At 39.8% G+C, this 17,395-nt stretch overlaps 1 protein-coding gene across 1 annotated transcript in view; it reads right to left on the bottom strand.

Annotated features, from left to right (window-relative positions):
• TBC1D22B (TBC1 domain family member 22B) overlaps positions 1–17,395 on the bottom strand; it is a 129,747-nt gene that overhangs the window by 58,569 nt on the left and 53,783 nt on the right. The window contains exons 3-9 of the mRNA XM_044675296.1: positions 16,897–17,204; positions 15,164–15,343; positions 14,069–14,139; positions 7,998–8,126; positions 4,751–4,816; positions 3,749–3,774; positions 1,052–1,161 (exon numbers count right to left, since the gene is read on the bottom strand). Of these exons, the coding sequence (XP_044531231.1) occupies positions 1,052–1,161; positions 3,749–3,774; positions 4,751–4,816; positions 7,998–8,126; positions 14,069–14,139; positions 15,164–15,343; positions 16,897–17,204 (890 nt within the window). The remainder of the gene's footprint in view (positions 1–1,051; positions 1,162–3,748; positions 3,775–4,750; positions 4,817–7,997; positions 8,127–14,068; positions 14,140–15,163; positions 15,344–16,896; positions 17,205–17,395) is intronic.

Genomic DNA, 17,395 nt, shown 5'->3' with positions numbered 1-17,395 from the left:
GCTATTATATTTCTGGGTGTTGACTTTTCTGGGTCCAGTGTAGAGGGTGATCTATGGATCCTTTCAATGTCTATATTGCCCTCTTGTTGTAGAACTTCAGGGCAATTTTGCTGAATAATTTCTTTTAGTACGGAGTCCAGGTTTCTATTAATTTCTGGGTTTTCTGGAAGACCAATTATTCTCAAATTGTCTCTTCTAGACCGGTTTTCTTGGTCTGTCACTTTCTCATTGGGATATTTCATGTTTCCTTCTATTTTATCAGTCTTTTGACTTTGTTTTATTTGTTCTTGTTGTCTTGAGAGATCATTGGTTTCTAAATGTTCGATTCTAGCCTTTAAGGACTGGTTTTCGGCTTTAATGTTTTGGTTTTCGGCTTTAATGTTTTGGTTTTCGGCTATAATTTTTTGGTTTTCCTTTTCAATCTGGTCATTTCTGGTCTTCAGTTGACTTGTCTCACTTTCCAATTGCGAAATTCTGCCTTTTAAACTGTTATTTTCTTGCCAGATTTCTTCCATCTTCCTCAGCATTTCATTTTTGAACTCTTCCATACCTTGTGACCAGCTTTCATTTTTTGGGGGAGGTTTGGATTTTTGTTTTCCCTCCTCTGTTGTCTGGATTTTCTCTGTGTAGAAGTTGTCGAGTGTTCCAGAGTTTCTCTTGATAGTCTTTTTCTTCTGGGCTTCCCTATTGCTTGCCATTGTTAGCCCCGCCCCTTTTCAGCTTTGTCTTCACACTCAGGGTCTGCTTGCGCTTTCTAAGCTTCCGGTGGCTCCAGTCTTCTTGTCCTCGGGTCTGGTCTCCTGGTAGTTCCCGATCTGCCCCTCTGTCCGAGGCTCCTTCAGCGGTCTCGGGGGCTACTTCCACAGCCGCGCTCCCGTCTGCCCCAGGTCCTCACTAGATGTCCTAGCCTGTGCTGGAAATCTTTATTCCGCCCGGGGCAGAGTCTTCACTTGAGCAAGATGCTGGGGAAAGCCCCTGCTTTAGGGTTCTTTATTCCGCCCCCCCCCCCCAATGCTGGGGAAAGCCCCTTCTTTAGGTTTCTTTATTTCACCTGGGGCAGCACTTTTGCTGTGCAGGACGCTGGGGAAAGTCCCTGCTTTAGGGTTCTTTATTCGCTGCTTAGATGCTTGGGGGAAGCCCCTGCGTTCACCCGCGTAGACGCTGGGGAAAGTCCATGAGTCCCCCCAGCCACTTGGGGTCCCACGTCTGGCCGCTCACAGGTACAAGCCCTGGGGCTGCTAGTGATTTAATGGTTGCCCCAGTCCTGTTTTCACTCTTGTGCGTTGGCCTTGGCATTTTGCGTGGTGGGGGGTGGAGGGGGTGGAGGGGCTTCTTCCTCTCGCGTTTTAGTGAGAGCTGTTTCACCCCTTTATAGCGTGGAAATGCCCCGATTCTGCGTACCTTCAATGCTGCGCCCTGTTGTGGGGTTCCTTCGTTAATCTGGATTCATTTTTATGTCCCCTTGAGGAGTCTTTTTTTTTTTTTAAACCCTTGTACTTCAGTGTATTGTCTCATAGGTGGAAGAGTGGTAAGGGTGGGCAATGGAGGTCAAGTGACTTGCCCAGGGGCACACAGCTAGGAAGTGGCTGAGGCTGGGTTTGAACCTAGGACCTCCTGTCTCTAGGCCTGACTCTCACTCCACTGAACTACCCAGCTGCCCCCTCCCTTGAGGAGTCTTGTATGCATCGGTTAGGAGAGATCGAGCAGCTGCTCCTTACTCTGCCGCCATCTTAACCAGAAGTCCCCACAGTTCTTCTCATCATTTCTTTTAGCACAATAGTATTCCATCACAATTATATATACAACTTGTTCAGATATTCCTCAATTGATGGGAATCTTCTCAATTTCCAAATTTTTGCTGCCATGAAATATTTTTATTTCTCTAAATTATTATTTATTGCTCTAAATATTTTCGTACATGTAGGTTTTTAAACTTTTTGTGATACAGACCTAGTAGGGGTATTGCTGGGTCAAAGAGTATGCACAGATTTATAGTTCCTTTGGCATAGTATTTTAAGGTCCCAATTTTCCCATATCCTCTCCAACATTTGTCATTTTCCTTTTCTGACATATTAATCAATCTGATAGGTGTGAGGTGGTATCTTAAGAGTCATTTTAATTTGCATTTCACTAATCAGTAGTGATTTAGAGCATTTTTTCACATGACTACTGAGAGCTTTGATTTCTTTGTCTGAAAACTGCCTGTTCTTATCCTTTGATTTATCAACTGGGGAATGACTTGTATTCTTGTAATTTAGACATAGTCCCGTATATATTTGAGAAATGAGGCCTTTATCAAAGAAATTTGCTATAAATCTTCTTCACTTATAATTAGTGTTTTCCCCTGCATTCTACTTTTCTCATTAATTCTTCTCTCTTTCTTTTCGCCTTGTTCCTCAATAGTCTCTGACCACCATTTCCTTAATCTGTCCTCCCTTCTATCAGCACTCCTCCCACATGCTGCCTTAATCCTCTTCTCTCCCTACTTCCCTATAGGTTAAGATAGAGTTCTATACCCAAACAAGTGAGTATGTTATACTTGCTTTGAGCCAATTCTGATGAGAGTAAGGTTCAAGTATTGTTTTCTACTCCTTCCTCCATATTACCCTCCACTGTAAAAGTTCTTTTGTGCCTCTTTTATGTGAGATAATTTATTCTATTCTACCTCTCTCTCCCCCTTCTCCCAATCAATCCTTCTTTTTCACCCCTTAATTTTATTTTTTTAAGATAACATCCAATCATAATCAACTCATATCCATACCCTCTGTCTATGTATGCTCCTGATGGCCCTGACAATAATAAAAGTTGTTAGGAGTTATAAGTATCTTCCTAAGAAAAAATGTAAACAGTTTAACTTAAATAAATCCTGTATGATTTCTTTTTCCTGTTTACCTTTCATGCTTCTCTTGAGTCTTGTATTTGAAAGCCACATTTTTTATTCAGTTCTGATCTTTTCATCAGGAATGCTTGAAAGTTCTCTATTTCATTAAATATCAATTTTCCACCAAGAGATTATACTCAGTTTTACCAGGAAGATAATTCTTGGTTGTAATCTTATTTCCTTTGCTTTGGAATATCATGTTTCAAGCCCTTCAAATAATTTAATGTAGAAGGGACTAAATCTTGTGTTATTTTGACTGGTTCCACAACATCTAATTGTTTCTTTTTGGCTGCTTGCAATTATTTTCTACTTGAACTAAGCTCTGGAATATGGCTATAATATTAATGGGAGTTTTCATTTGGGAACTTCTTTCCATTTGACCAGCTCTAGCTTTTAAGAAGTTTTAAGTTCTTCTCTTCACTGAATTTTTGTACCTTTTTTCTCATTTTTTAAAGGTTTTGCAAGTAGCTGCTCTGATTTAATTGTCTTCTTAGTTTATGTTTATATTCTTCTGTATTCTATTACCATAGTAACTTTCTATGGTCAGGTTCATTTGTTGTGTTCTGTTGAAGATCAAAATTTTACATTTATCCCTACTAAATGACATATTAGTAGATAAAGCTCATTTTAAAAAACTTTTCTGGATCCTGAAAACCAATGTGCTAAGTTATCCTTCTCAGCTACATGACACCTGCAAATCTCAGAGCATGACTTCATCCATGTCATGGACAGAAATAGTAAGCAATATATCATCATGTACTTCTAAGATTGTTCAATACAGCTAACCAACCAAGTTGGCAATGAATCATCATCAACCAATTGGACCTCTGAAGTCTGGCCATTTAGCGAATTCCAAATCTATCTAACTTTGGATCTGGGATCTGCTGCATAATCTTTTCACAAAATACAGCATAAGAGATTTTATCAAATGCTGCAAAAATATAAGAATGCTTTTATCTACAACAGTGATTCCCAAAGTGGGCACTACCGCCCCCTGGTGGGTGCTGCAGTGATGGCCACAGGTGCATTTATCTTTCCTATTAATTGTTATTAAAATTAAAAAAATTAATTTCCAGGGGGGCTAAGAAATATTTTTTCTGGAAAGGGGGTGGTAGGCCAAAAAAGTTTGAGAACCACTGATCTACAACATTCTCCTGATCTTCCAGTCTTGTCAAAAATAAAATAAAATAAAGTTAGCATAACAGAACACATTCATGAAACCATATTGGCTTTTAGGAAAAAAAATCCAACTTCTGTCTTGGAGTCAATATTGACTCCAAGGCAAAAGAGGGCTAAGGGCTAGAGAAATGGGATAAAGTGACTTACCCAGGGTTACATGGCTAGGAAGAGTCTGAGGCCAGATTTGAACCTATGACCTCCTGTCTTTAGGCCTGGCTCTCAATCTACTGAGCACCCTAGCTTTTAGCAATCAATGCTTCCTTCCTTCTTGGTCCATCTTTTTAAATGTGCTCTAGAATCTTGTTGCAAGAATAGAAATCAAATTCATCTGTTTATAGTATGGAGATTTTACTGTCTTCTTCAGAAAAGTCCCAATCCTCATCTTGCTTCTAGCCAGTTTTGTGACTCTGGGCAGGTCATTTAACCTCTTCAATACTGAGTTTCCTCACCTATCAAATGAAGATCTTTGCCTTACTTAAGATATAGATTAAATGTAATGTATGTGAAAGCAATTTGAAATGTATGAAGCTTTATATAAATTTAAGATATTACCAACTGTAGCTATGTAATCTGCTGCAAGAGGAAGAGATTATGAGAGCACAAAGGAAGGGCAACAGAAATATACTATGAAGTCCAAGTGACACCATCTCTAGGGGGAGAAGGGCCTGAATAATAAAGTGTATGCCTCACCTCCTGAACAAGTGGCTGCTGGAACAATGGGATGAGTGGATTCGTCCTTGGAATGTCAATGTGTATCTGAAAAAGAAGAGCCGTGTCCAATTAGGCCCATGGCCAAAGACAATCACCAGTCTACACTTGTCAAAGTTATTTTAGGACTTGAACACAAGGGGCTGATTACTACAAGCTAATGCATAGGAATGACATTTCCTTTCTGCAGGCGCACAGAAAATTTCTACTTCAGCTGACCAATATGGAAAAAAGCCCTGCATACTTCTATCAGTTCCCCTTGAAGTACATCTGTGTGGTGGCACCCATAAGCTGAATTTACAGGATAACAACTGGTTGAAAAGTAAATAAAGAATGGGTTGAACAGTGTTAGTCACAACACCCACACAAAATCAACTGCTCTTCCTGTTGGCGAGTCATTCCAATGTGTTATTGGGATGTCTCATGTTGGAGTTCATTAAGCAATGCAGATGTGGCATGCACCTAGAAAGATCCACTTTTTGTGTCTTTTTCAGTCTTATTCAGCAAAAACAGCTGTTGCTCTTATAATTTAAGAGGTCTAACAGCTAATGCTGTGGCCCTGACAGGGGACCCAAGAGGAACCTGTGTACCTCTCAGTGCAGCAGTAGGAGGTGGGGAAGGACCCCATGGAACCACTGTGAAACAACTGTCATCTCCAATTCTCAACAGTACAAACACTTTGGCCTGTTAATTTCAAGAAGGGAAGCTCTTGAGAGTTCTCTCTGAGATGGGAGCATGAGGGCCCTCCCTCATGCCAAGTCTAACAAATGAAAGTGTCAGGAGCATTAAAAAAGGCCACAATTCAACCAACATCTAGTTGATGCCTGCTGTGTGCAAAGCCTTGTGCTAGGTTACCCAATAGTATAAAATTTTTAAGGGGGACCAGTCAGGTACAAATAAACTATCATACAAAACAAGACAACATTAATACACATGAAGAGTGCAGAGTATTGAAACCATAAACAGAAACTGACACATGACAAAAAAACAGCATATTTTTAAACCCTGACCTTCTGTCTTAGAATTGATACAAGTATCAGTTCCAAGGCAAAAGAGTGGTAAGGGCTAGGTGATGGGGGTTAAATGACTTACCCAGGGTCCCACATCTGGGAAGTACCTGAAGCCAGATTTGAAACCAGGTTCTCCTGACTCTGGGTCTGGCACTCAATTCTCTGAGCCACCTAGCTGTCCCCACATTTAAATTTAAGGTATAGCTCTTTCTAACAGTCTTTTTAAAAACCCTTTCCCTCTTAGTTACAACTTTACGACAGAAGGGTAAGGGCTAGGCAAATGGGGTTAAAGGATATGCCCAAGGTTATATGACTAGGAAGAGTCAGAGGTCAAATCTGAACCCAGGACCTCTGGTCTCTAGGCCTGGCTTTCAATCCACTGAGTTACCTAGCTGTTCTCTGACCCCCTAGTCTTTCTTCATCTCTTACTACAACTATGATCATGGATTAATTCCTCTAACTCACTGTTGCCACCAAACTTATTTACTGCATGATAGCTATGCCACGGTAGTAAATGCCCTGATAACTGAAAAAAAAAAAACAGCTGTGGGTAAGCAGATACTAATGTGGAATTGAGGCTTTAATCAACTGGTCTCCAGTTTTTTCGGTTGTACACCTCATCAGTAAGAAAATTTTAAGCCTGCATTCCCAACTACTACTAATTATATACCTTTAAAAAAACTTTCACAAAATAGATATAAAAATATAAGATAAAGACAAAATCATATATTTTTCTAGTCAAAAGAGAGCCACTGCAGTTTAATGGGGACAGTTACTTAGTCAGATTGTACTTCTAGTTCTGTGGAAATTGGAGAAACTATTACAATAGTCTAGGCCAAAGGTAATGAAAGCCTGAATAAGAGTGATAATCATGTGAATGGAGAGAAGGGGAAGGCTGCTGTGAAGGTAGAAATGACAAGATCTGATGAATGACTGGGCATGTGGGACAAGGGAGAGTAAAGTGAGTGGAGGCAAGTAGGTAGCTCAGTGGCTAGAAAGCCAGGCCTAGAGATAGGAGGTCCTGGGTTCAAATCTGGCCTCAGACACTTCCTAGCTGTGTGACCCTGGGCAAGTCACTGGTCCTTACTGCTCGTCTGCCTTGGAACAAATACTTAGTATCCATTCTAAGACAGAAGGTAAAGATTAAAAATAAAAGGAGTTGAGGTTGCAGATCTAAGTGATTAGAAAAATGGTGGTATTCATTTAGGAATAGAAAAATTTATAAGAGGGGTATGTTTTGGGCTAAAAATAATGTGATGAAAACTGTAATGCCCATAAAAACCCATCTATGCCTGCTATTTTGGGTGACTCATTTTGTTTAACTCAAAATGAAAAGGCGGAAAGTAGAGCTCTTAATTAACTGCCCTTAAGTTCTGGCTCCACCCTCACTGGAAGGGGAGCCTGCCATATCTGTGAGGTTATTCTAGGGGGTAGAGTAGAGGGAAATTTTCCCAATAGTAACTGCCAGCTGATAGTGGTTAGGTTATAATTGCCTTGAAAGGGCTACACTTGGCTCAGAAGAGAAGATTGAGGGTTTGCCCTCCCAAATATTGGGAAAACTTTCTTTCCCTTCTTATTTCTATCTCCTGGCTTTCCTTGAAGTCTCAACTAAAGGTCTATCTTATGCAAGATGTCTTTCCTAGTCTTCCTTTCAGTTTTAGTGCCTTTCTTCTGAGGTTATCCTTTAATAATCCCATTGATAAATTGTTTGTACATAGTTGTTTGCACCTTGATTCTCCCCCACTGAATTGTGACCTCTTTGAAAGTAGATTCTTCTTTCCCCTCCTTCATTCTCCTTTCTTCTGTTCCTTCCTTTTTCCCCTCCCCTCCTCTCTGAAGAAGGGGGTGGGGTAAAAAAGGGGGAGTGTTGGGTGATAAAGAATAGGAAAATTTGTGTTAGAGACAAGTCCCAAAACAGCCTATAAGGGCTGGGGAGGAGGAATAGAATGCAACCCATCTTTCCATCCTCTGATTGGTGAATTACAGTCTTTGGGGTCAGGCTACCACTCCTACTTTGGAGACCAGTGCTTTATTCAGCTCAGAAAATATATGATATCCAAAGAAGGAAAGGTCATAGTCCTGCAATATTTCCAACCAAGGGAATGCCAAGAAACTGATGACCTAGGTACCTGGAACCATACCATCCTCCCCCAGTAATAGTCTGAGACATATGATACATTAAGGAGAGAAGAAGAAGAGCCAGCAAATAGCAAATATACCTGTCGATAGGTATCCTGGTGATGTTCTTCATTTCTGGAATCATAATACTGCTCAATGAAACCAAAGTACTCCTCCCGCTTCCTCTGTAGAGTCATCTTCCTCCTCTCAGTGTTGGCTGGGAGGTATCCCTACAGACAGGAGCCCACATAAGAGGTGAACAGGCACTGGTCAGTTGGAACCATAATTTTATTTTAACCTAGAAATTGTTAAAGAAAAGAAGGAGAGGCTTCCAAAAGGAAGGTGATGAATCTTTTTTAGTTTTTTGTTTGTTTTTTTTCCTTCCTATTCAATGAAATCCAAGGATAATCAGATTAAACAGTGCTAACCTCTATAGAATATTGATAACTGTTTCTCTAGGATTGAGCTCAATCTGTAGGGCTGGGAACCACTCCAAGGCTTAGTTAGCTAGCACAATGGGGCACTGAATGTAGGTCAGAGAAGGGGAGTTGAACTTCAAGTCAGGAGCCTCCCCCGTCTATAATTAGACGTGGGAGGCATATGCATATGCCCCATGTATTACTGATCAGTATTAGTCTGGTGGTAACTCAAAATGGCAGCTGCCTATTTCGCATTCTATTCAACTACATGTCATCAGAATTATAAGCCTAGAAAATTGAATGGAATGCATGATACAGTAGCTTCAACCGACAAATCCAGACCTTCAAATGAGCCTCTATCAGGTCCAGGCTCCCTCCTGGCCATACCACAAGTCCTCTTCTTATTCCCAAGCCTGCCTTAGATCTGCCTCTCAGTGCTGAACTGCTGTACTACTGCTGTTCTCTTTAGTTAAATCTACTTTGTGTATCTTTAAATTTTACTGCAGATGGCAAAGACAATGGATCAAATCCTTTCTGGGAGGTGAAGGAAAAATCAGTGAGAAAGAGAAGGGGCTGCCTCAGTTCCCTCTGGCCTTTGTCTTCTCAGTCATTTATGCTGCATTTCAGGATCAGTTCCTTTAGGACAAGCACTATATCTGAATTTTTTAGCACAGTTCCTTGGAACACAGTAAATTTTCAATAAATATATTGAGCAAATGAATGAATAGATAAAGTTTATGCACAATTACTATTGTTCCTGAGAGGAAACTCAAGAAATTTCAACTTAAAATAAAGATTCATTTATGACTTTTCAAAATTACAAAATGCTTCATGACCAATATGGAAGTATATTTTGCATGATAACTCATGTATAGCCCAGATTATATTCTTGACCATCTCTAGGAGGTGTAAGGGAGGAAGACAATTTGGATCTCATAAGTTCAGAAAATGTATGCTGAAAATTATTATATGTAATGGAGAAAATAAAAATATTTTAAAAAATTAAAAATATTTCTAAATAATTTTTGTTATTCTTACTAAAAAGTAGTTGAGGGAATATGAATTTAGAAAGTGTGGGGAAAAGGCCCAAAATACAGCAAAAAAATTTTAGTAGGGTTTTTTGTAGTAGCAAAGAACTGGAAACACGTAGATGTCCATCAAATACGGAAGAATTAAAAAAATTATGGTACATGAATATAATAGGATGTTGTTGCACTATAACACATGATAAACATGAAGACTACAAGTAAGACTTCTATGAAACAATTCAGAGTGAAGAAGAAACAAGAATACAACATGCAGGGGCAGCTGGGTAGCTCAGTGGATTGAGAGCCAAGCCTAGAGACGGGAGGTCCTAGGTTCAAATCTGGCCTCAGACACGTCCCAGCTGTGTGACCCTGGGCAAGTCACTTGACCCCCATTGCCTACCCTTACCACTCTTCCACCTATAAGTCAATACACAGAAGTTAAGGGTTTAAAAACAAAATTTAAAAATAAATAAGAATACAACATGCATAAAAGCAACAATGTAATTAGAAAGAACATCACAAAAACAGAAACTTCATGGTTGTAAATCCAATGGTGAAGCCTGGCATCAGAGAGGAGATTTAAGAGATGCCCTTCCTTTGAAGAAGTGAGGCACTATGCAGGTGGAACATAGCATTAACTGCTGGAGTTAATTAATATGTTGGTTAGTTTTGTTAACTTTTTAAATATTTGGCCCTCAAGGTTGGGGGAGAGGGAGGGATATATTGGAAAGTGAAAGTCGACATCAATAAAAAGAGGAAAAAGACAAAATAAGTTAGAAATTTCCCCAAAGCCTGTAAATAACAAAAGCAGGTTAAAATAATTAAATTACTTGGATTACTTCTCAGGAATGAGCCTGTTCAACTCTATACTTCCCTCATGTAAATGCAAGAATGAGCTAATTCACATAAAAGTGGGTACATCTCCAATAATGAAAGGAAATGAAAAGGCTATTTTCAAGAAATGCAAGCTGATCCTAACTATATGAAAGAATGCTCCAAATCACTAATAATAAGAGAAATGTAAATTGAAACAACTAAAATTCTATTTCATATACAACATATTAACAAATGTGACAAAAGATGAAAATGACAACTACTGGACAGGCTATATAAGACAACAGCATTGCTGGTGAGATAATTCCTCAGACCAATCTTTAAAACTACTTGAAGTCACTAAAACTGCCAACCACACCCACCAACTATTGGTGTTCCCAAAGGCTCTCTCTAGAATTCTCATCTCCCTTTATAGCAAAGGTTTTTAAGCTGAGGTCCATGGAATTGTTTTTTGTTTAAAATTTTTTTAAAAAACCTTTTTCTTCCATCTTAGAATCAATACTGCATACTGGTTCCAAGACAGAAGAGTTGTAAGGGCTAGATAATGGGGGTGTCTTACCAAGGGTCACACAGCTAAGAAATATCTGAGGTCAAATTTTAAGTCAGGTCCTCCTGTCTCTAGGTCTGGCTCTTTATCCACTAAGCCACCTGCCTGCCCCCATGTTTAAGAATAATTTGAAAACTATTAGTTTTCTTTGTAATCTTATGTATTTTTATTTTATGCACTTCAAAATAATATTCTTAGAAAAAATTCATGGGTTTCCAACTGCCAAAGGGTGGGTTCCATGATACAAAAAAGATTACGAACTTCTGCTTTACAGAATCAGGAGAATATTGTACATATTAATAGCAATATTATATACATTTTTAATTTTATTTTTAGATATTTTTCCATGGTTACATGATTCATGTTGTCTCCCTCCCCTCTCCTAGACCTGACAAGCAATTAACAGCAATATTATAAAGATAATGCACTGTGAAAGTCCTAGCTACTCAATGATCCATGACAGTTCCAAAGGACTCATGATGGAAAATGCTATCTACTTTCAGAGAGAATTGAGAAACTCCAAGTGCAGACCGAGCATATTTAAAAAAAAAAAAAGAATCTCTGCTCTATACTATCTTATTTTGGAATCACCTTCCATGGGTTCATTGATCATCTCTATGTAAATGCCACCCAGATCTTTATATAGTCAACCCTAACCTTTCTCCTGTGCTTCTATCCCACATCACTAACTAATGGCTTCTTGGCATCTTGAATCAGATATTCTGTAGACAACTCCAATTTCACATGCCCAAAATGAATCTCATCTTTTTCTTCTGTGAGGGGGTGAAGGGAGGAAGGTAGGAGGAAGGATGGATGGGAGAAAGGAGAGAGGAAGGTAGAGGAAGGAAAAGGAAGGTAGTGGTCCCCAACCCCAGCAGGGGGAAATTGACCAGAGCCCTTTGGGCTCAAATAAAAGATCAGGTAGCAACTTAGGTTTTAGAATAGCTGGTCTTTATTTAAATTAGAAATGGGGGAGGGGGCAGCTGGGTAGCTCAGTGGAGTGAGAACCAGGCCTAGAGACAGGAGGTCCTAGGTTCAAATCTGGCCTCAGACACTTCCCAGCTGTGTGACCCTGGGCAAGTCACTTAACCCCCATTGCCCACCCTTACCACTCTTCCACCTATGAGCCAATACACAGAAATTAAGGGCATAAAACAAACAAAAAAAAATAAACAAACAAACAAATAAATGACTCGGAAAAGGGAAGGTCTAGGGAAAACTAGAAGGTAGATAGAAGGGAAAAGGCGACGAGAGAGAGAGAGAGAGAGAGAGAGAGAGAGAGAGAGAGAAACACACACACACACACACACACACACACACACACACACACACTAGCCAAGAGCGTCAGCCAGCCTCTGGGCTTGAGAGAGCAAAAAGGCGCCAAAACCCTCTCTCTTATACTTTCTCTGACACCTCCCACAAAGGAAGTGGGAGGTGTCAGGGGAAGTTGTAGCAGGGAGCCTTGGGATGTCTCCCAGGGCTTAGAATAATTTTAAATGACATACTTCCAAACCCTTCTCTCTTCCAAACTTATTTACTGTCAAAGGCATCACCACCACCCTCCTGGTTACCCAGGCCCCTGCCTCAGATGACCTCACATCTGGAATAAAGTAACAATAGCCTGTTGGTTTATATCCCTACTTCAATTCATCCTGCACTCAGTTGCCAAAGTGATTTTCCTAGAAGGCAGATCTGACCATGTTACCATCCCCTTCTCCCCTAAATAAATTCCAGTGGCTCGTCATTACCTCCAGGTAAATCTAGGTCAATCACTTCCAGTATCCAATATAAAATCCTCACTTGAGCTTTTAAAGGTTTGTGCAATCTGGGCCCTTCCTACCTTCCAGGCTTCTTACATATTCATCCCCCTCCACATACTCTACGATCCAGTGACACAGGCCTTCTTACCTTTCCTCTCACATGACACTCTATTTCCTAATTCCATGCATTTGTAATGGCTATACTTGGGGCTGCCCTTCCTCCTCACCTACTCCTACAGGCCTTTCTTCCTCCTTTCCCAGTGACTTCCCTCTGAGGTTATCTCTCATTCACACTTTATACACTGTCTATATCTGCAATATACATAAATATTAATTATTTGATAAGTGTCTCCTCAATCAGGAGAGGAGGGAAAGGAGCCAGTTTTTGCCTTCTTTTGTATCCTCAGCACTTAGCACAGTGCCTAGAAGGACAAGTAAGCACAGTGGGCACCTACTGAATAGGAAACAGCAGAACAAATTATGGTATCTGAATGTAATATATTATCATCATGCCCTAAGAAATGATGAAAAGGATGGACTTAGGTAAACCTGGGGAGATTAGTATGTATGAAGGGAACAGAATCAGGAGAACAACTTAGATCATTAGATTGTGAGCTCCTTGAAGAGAAGGACTATCTTCTTTTTTTTTATTTTTTAAACCTTCGTCTTCTGTCTTAGAACTGATCCTAAACATTAGTTCTAAGACAAAGAGTGATATGGGTTAGGCAACTGGGATTAAATGACTTGCCCAGGGTCATATAGTAAGGAAGTATCTGAGGCCAAATTTGAAACCAGGACCTCCTATCTCTAAGCTTGGCTGTCAATCCACTGAGCTACTTAGCTGGCTGACAGGAATGTCTTTTACCTCTTTTTCTGTCTCTAGGGCTTAGCAGAGTGCCTGGAACATAGTAGGTACTTAGTAAATGTTAACTAAATGAATGAATGATGTTTCATCGTGATCACAGTAATGTAAAACAATTGTGAAAAACTTTTGAACTGATAAGTCACAGCTTCAGGAACCTGATGAAGAAGTAGGCTTCCTATCTAGTGGCAGGGGTAAAGGTGGATAGATCCAGAAACAACCAATACATTGATTTGTTTTATTGTCTATACTTTGTTATAAGACAAAAGCTTCTAATGGGATAGGGAGAGAATGAGTTAAGAGGTAGTGATAGAAATGTAAAACTAAAAGAGCATTAATATAAAACATTTTTAAAAGTGCAAAAAAAAAAAAGTTCCGAAGGGAACACAAGCAGAACGATATTGTTGCTATATTGTAAAATTTAAATACATTCAAGCTTCCTCTGTAATCCTCTCTTTTCATTTTTTTCTATATTAAGATTCTTGTTATCTTTTGATGATTGTTAAATAAACACAAAATCTAAAAGTAGCTACAAAATTTTCTACAAATAAATTTCAAAAGAAAGACGACCATATTGAATAATTATGAGGTATAGTCCCATAGTTATACAACACATGATAGGTTTAATAGAGTCAAAAAAATAAGGCAAATGTGTCTAATCATTGTCTAATCAGACAAAAAAGATTGCCCGGTACTCACAACCTTCCAACAGCCCAACTCACCGACAGGAGCCTCCAGGTGACAGGCCGAACCTCCCTGGGAACTCCTGGCCAGCTACACTTCCTCAGTTCATCTGTAAATAGATAGAGGCCTCAATGGATTAGATTTCCCCTGTATATGTTTTATATACTGTTTTTCAAGCAATGATGATGTCAAATATCTAAACACTGCCTAGAGCAGTAATGGCAAACCTTTTAGAGCAGGGGTTGGCAACGTATGGCTCTCGAGCCATATCTGGCTCTACCTCCCAACCGGCCAGTCCAGGAAGAGCCCCAGGATGTGCCCCAGGGGGCCCTTCAGCCCCTGCCCCATATTCCAGCCCCTTCCGCCTCCATCCTCCTCCTTCCGCAGGCGTTTATGGCTCTCATGGCCAAAAAGGTTGCCGAACGTTGTTTTAGAGGGATGGGTGATGTGAGAAATATCCTCAGGTGTGCATGAAGAGGAGGAAGGGAGCAGCCTGGCCCCAAGTCCCTCTGGCTTTCTAGTAACGAAGCCTGTGCTGGAGTGATGGTGTGCGTGCCCACAGAGAAGTCTCTGAATGCCCCCTCTGGCACATGTGCCATAGGTTCACCACCATGGGCCTAGAGTAAAGTTATCACCCACCACTGGCTCCTAACAAGGCACACAGAACAACATAGACTGACAACCCTCCACAGTAAAAAGCCTAAGGTTATAAGCCTAAAATGTTAACCCTGTCTTGCTCAGCACTTTGCCTAAGAGAAATAAAAATTCACTCAGAGATTGAGCTAGTAACAGGACCTTCAGAAAGACTCATCTCTAAAACAAGTTAGAAAGTCCTGAATTATCTTCTGAACTATAGCACTCTAGGTTAGAAGACACAGAACTCAGACTCACCTAACTGGAGTTCTTATTTCTATCAACATCTAACTTAATATTAAGTCTCCACAAATAGTATTTTTAGAAGAAGATGCTGAAAATTTAAAAGGAGACTAGATAAAGAATAAAATAAGGGAGTCCAGAAATAATTCTATTTCCTTGTCTTTTGACTTTTCTGACTTCTAATAAAGTGTTTATTACAGAATCCTAGAAGTATTAAATTACCAAAATGACCTGCTCATGGTACTACAATAACTCACCTAGGTCTGTATTGTGGCTAGAGAGAAGCTGCCGAAATTTCTCTAAGCGTGTTTTTTCTCGGACAGTCATTGGGGGAGCACCGGAAGCATTTTGGTCTGAGATCCGGGCAACAAGGGGGATGATGGGTCGGAGTGGAAGTGATTGCTGTTTATGAAGAGGGTTCCTCAAACATGTATCACCTGGAAAATTATTTAAAGAAAAATTTAGGCAGTTTTGTAAAGTAGTTCCAGTATCCTTCTCTCTACTTGGCCCAAGAACTCTTTTTTTTCATTTGTATTCCAAATGAGAAAAAACCCAAATGCTTCAGGAATGAGTTTATACATCTATCGTCAATCTTAGATTTACCCAGTGCCTAGACCTTAAGGTCTAGGTCTCTAACATAAGACAATCTTCTTCTATACATAGTTTATAAGTCTCTTTAAACTGGAATTGAGAGGGGTTTAAGTAACTTGCCCAGAGTCACATAGGCCAGAAGTAGAATTTAGATTGAAGATCTCTAACTAAGGCAACAAAAACTCTTTTCAGTTTATTATGTTGCCTCTCTGTAGCATTCTTTTATAAAATGTAACCCCAGAGCTTAGCTTCAATTTTTGACATAATTAAGAAATAGCTAATGAAGTAGGGAGACCTATGTTCCTGTGTATCCAAAAGAGGCTTAGCAAAAGATAGGTGAGAGGCACTGGTTATTTCTCAATCCATCTGCATTTATAGAGTCCTCAGAAGGAGTTCACTCAGATCTTCATGTATCAAAGATTTGCAGGAGTGGCAATTACAAGAGGGTCATCTACTTTTCAAAGCAGTACTGAAAAAAATCAGGAATTGCAATAAAGGCTGTCTTTCCAATGTCACAAGAGACCTTTATCCTCAATTTCCTGGCATTTTCCACAACCTCTTAGTAGTAGCCACAATGCTACTTACTAATAGCTTAACACTTAACAGAATTCCCAGTTTTGAAGCTCTAACTTTGTTAGGGCATGACTCAGGGGACTGAAGTGTCTCCTCTGAATTACCCTTATGGTTTGCTATGAAGGTCTTCCAACCAAGTTCAGTATTAATGAACTAGGAACTGCAAAAAAATTTTGCTTAAAATAAAAATGTTCTTCTCAAATATCGATATATACTTCAGCCATTGAGATGCTTTTCCTTTCTATTGTGGATGACTGACTCATATAATTACAAATCCTCTAAATATGGAGGATGGACACCAAAAAGAAGTATAATGGAGGATAGGTCAGTTTCTTAAAAAGAAAAAAAAGACTATCACTTTTCATTTCCTACCCCACCGTCAATAAGCACATTTGAGGCTACCAGGGAAATGTCTCTAGAAAAAATTTGTTTCACAACACCCTGGGCACAGAAAGGAGGTCAAATTTGTGCCAATGGCTCTTTGCAAGAGCTAAGTCTATTCAAAGGAACCAAAGATCTGTAAAATCCATGCACAAAAACATTTTAATGTCCCTAGCTGAGTATATATAAACTTGACAAGCTTTAAGGTGGTTTGAAGAAATCAAATCTAACAAATCCTAGGCCTTGCCATAAAATAGGGGAGGGGTGAAATACGAAGGTATTGTTGGTAGAATGCTAACAATAAGGGCGACCACATCTTGGAATTGTGTCCACCTATCATATTGTAGTATATATGAGTGAATAAATGCTGAAAAATGCCGTGTGTCTCCGTGCCCCTCCCCGCTAAGCTCTGTTCGGAGGATTCATATTATAGACACAGGCTTACCAGAATTTCTAGACAGCTGGGCATCACTGCTGGATTTGATGACTTTAAAATTAGCTGTTATGTCAGCTGCCGTAGATTGAGACCGCTCTGGCTTCACCCGTAACTTGCTGTGGTTCTCTAGCACTTGGGCTGCAGTTGCCAAAGCAACCTTAGAGTTCAGAGTTTGGAAAGAGGATGTGGAAAAATCCTCATCCTCATCATCTCCAATGTCCCAGGCATCACTGGTATTTCGGGCAAATTCATGAAAACTGGAGGCTTTTTTATTCTTCAAGGGTACTGCATTGACTTTTGAGCGTTCTTTAATGAAGCTACCAAAAAAAAAAAAAGAAACCATTAAATATAACATGAAAAATCATTGCTGATGAAACCAATAATGATGACACTACAAAGTGGCTTCATGCAATAAAACCTCTCTTATTTGCTCCTCCTCTAAAGAAATTGTGTATGTACTGGCCAGGGTTTAATTTAGGTCCAGTTCACTCCTTGAGTACCGGTGATC

This window comes from Gracilinanus agilis, chromosome 4, assembly GCF_016433145.1.
Source record: "Gracilinanus agilis isolate LMUSP501 chromosome 4, AgileGrace, whole genome shotgun sequence".
Taxonomy (NCBI): domain Eukaryota; kingdom Metazoa; phylum Chordata; class Mammalia; order Didelphimorphia; family Didelphidae; genus Gracilinanus; species Gracilinanus agilis.
The sequence above is the reverse complement of the archived record's forward strand: the minus strand, read 5'-3'. Positions and strand labels throughout refer to the sequence as shown.